Source organism: Myotis davidii, unplaced genomic scaffold (assembly GCF_000327345.1).
Source record: "Myotis davidii unplaced genomic scaffold, ASM32734v1 scaffold93, whole genome shotgun sequence".
Taxonomy (NCBI): Eukaryota; Metazoa; Chordata; class Mammalia; order Chiroptera; family Vespertilionidae; genus Myotis; species Myotis davidii.
Genome location: NW_006292095.1, coordinates 10,191,603 through 10,193,502, shown reverse-complemented (window position 1 = coordinate 10,193,502; position 1,900 = coordinate 10,191,603). Strand labels below are relative to the sequence as shown.

The following is a 1,900-nucleotide window of genomic DNA, read 5'->3' as shown; positions in this document are numbered from 1 at the left end:
GTGGGAGGGGATACACTTGTTGACTGCCTTTTAGTATCTTTACATGTTATCATTTACCAGGTTTTAAAAATTGAGATATAATTGACATAACATTGGTTAAGTATGAAGTGTACAGTGTGTTGGTTTGATTCATTTATCTATTGCAGTATAATTGCCACAGTTGCCTTAGCTGCCATCTTTTTTTATAGTCACATAATTATTATTTTTTGTGTTGAGAAAAATTAAGATTTAGTCTCTTAGCAACTCTGAAGTTATAACATAGTATTTGTTGACTATAATCACTGTGTTGTGCATTAGATTATCAGTTTTTCTTTTAAACTTAAAAAGCTTCTGCTTTAAACTTTAACTTTAAAGAGCTTAAAACACTCCAGAGCTCTTTCTGGGGAAAAAAAAATCAATTTTAAAAATCATCAGTTCTAAAAGTAATTTAATCTCATCTGCCTTTCTGAGCATGGAGATACAATGATTAGATAATTACATTCAGGATATTAGATTATTACATTTTAGATAATTACATTTTAACATTCTTGATAATTGAACTTCATTGTTTTCCAGTTCTAAAACTGTGTCTCCAGGCACTGAGCAGCATTCCTCTCATCAGGTGCCCACTGACTTAACTGCAGAGAAGAAGGTTTGTTTTTATTAAAGAGGTGGTTCTTATTCATTTCATTTTTTATTTATTTCATTTTCACTTCTATTTTAAAATTTTATATTTTAATTCTCCTCCAATTAAAGAGGAAAATGCCATACATAACAGAACATAAAATTTGGAGAAGTAATATGAACAGAAAAAAATGTGCAGTACATGATTTCTGGGGTTAATAGAAGTATGTGACAAAGTAACACTTTGATTCTTTTAAACCTATTTTATAACTCCTTTGTCTTGAAGTTTTGTGTGTGTGTTTATGTATTATGATACTAGTATAGCAGATAGAAAAATAAGCCTGGTTTCTGAATAATCTGATTAAAGTCACACACATACAACATTCTTGCTTTGTTTTTGCATCTTACGTAACTATTACAGATTAAATAGCCAGAGGCAGACTTCAGCTAATTAGAACATGGGGGTAATAGAAAAATCTGCTGATTTAAATTTTTTGGTGAGCTTTTTCTGCTTTATTGAAGTAATGCAGAATGTAATTGAATCATTTTTGTAATTTGGGCTCTTGCTATGTCTCAAAGAATCCTTTTGATCATATATTTTCTATAGATTTGGTAGGAATGGGACATTATGGACATTTCTAACTGCTTTTAGAACCCTAAAAGTTAGTAATCAAGAACTTAATTTATTTGATAATTTCGTTAGTCAGAGGAAGAATTGTCATTGTAAGATGTTGTTTCTTATTTTCTTCATATTTAAAAGTTTTTTGAAATTTCTAATTTTTAAAAATGGAATTCTTTATATTTAAAATTAGTCTAACTTGAAGAAGATGTATTCCTACAAAGCACTTGATAAAATTTCTTCTGGGAGTAACATTCCTACAAAAAGGTACAGTTCAAAATTTTTATTTTCTATATTTACTTTATCAGCACTTTCTCTCTGTCCTAAAGAGAAAGGCCTAGCGGACATGTGGCCATTTCATTGGCAAAAGAAAGTTAAAGCGTAAGTCTCCAATGTTATAATTTTTAAACAGACCTATAAAATGATACTGATAATTTTATTATAATAGCTAATACTTGTGGGTATTATTGTTTGCCATACTCTATGCTAAGTGTTAAGCATTTTATATGTAACTAGAAGCCTGTTGCATGAAGATTCGTGCAATAGGCCTTCCTTCCCCTGGCTGCTGGCACCGGTTTTCTTCCGGCACCCAGGACCCAGGCCTTTGGTCCAGCTGCAGCAGAGAAGCCACGCCTCTTCAGTCTTCAGTCTTCAGTCTTCACTCCAACCGGAGCCTTT

General features: G+C 31.6%; 1 protein-coding gene across 3 annotated transcripts in view; it reads left to right on the top strand.

Annotated features, from left to right (window-relative positions):
- Positions 1 to 1,900, top strand: part of WRN (Werner syndrome RecQ like helicase) — a 153,308-nt gene that overhangs the window by 118,085 nt on the left and 33,323 nt on the right. For 2 of the 3 annotated variants that reach the window (XM_015565251.1, XM_015565249.1), the window contains 2 exons: positions 556 to 631; positions 1,416 to 1,489. In XM_015565251.1, coding sequence (XP_015420737.1) covers positions 556 to 631; positions 1,416 to 1,489 — 150 coding nt within the window. Of the gene's footprint in view, positions 1 to 555; positions 632 to 1,413; positions 1,490 to 1,900 lie in introns of all 3 variants that reach the window. The other variant, XM_015565250.1, reaches the window with a different exon arrangement.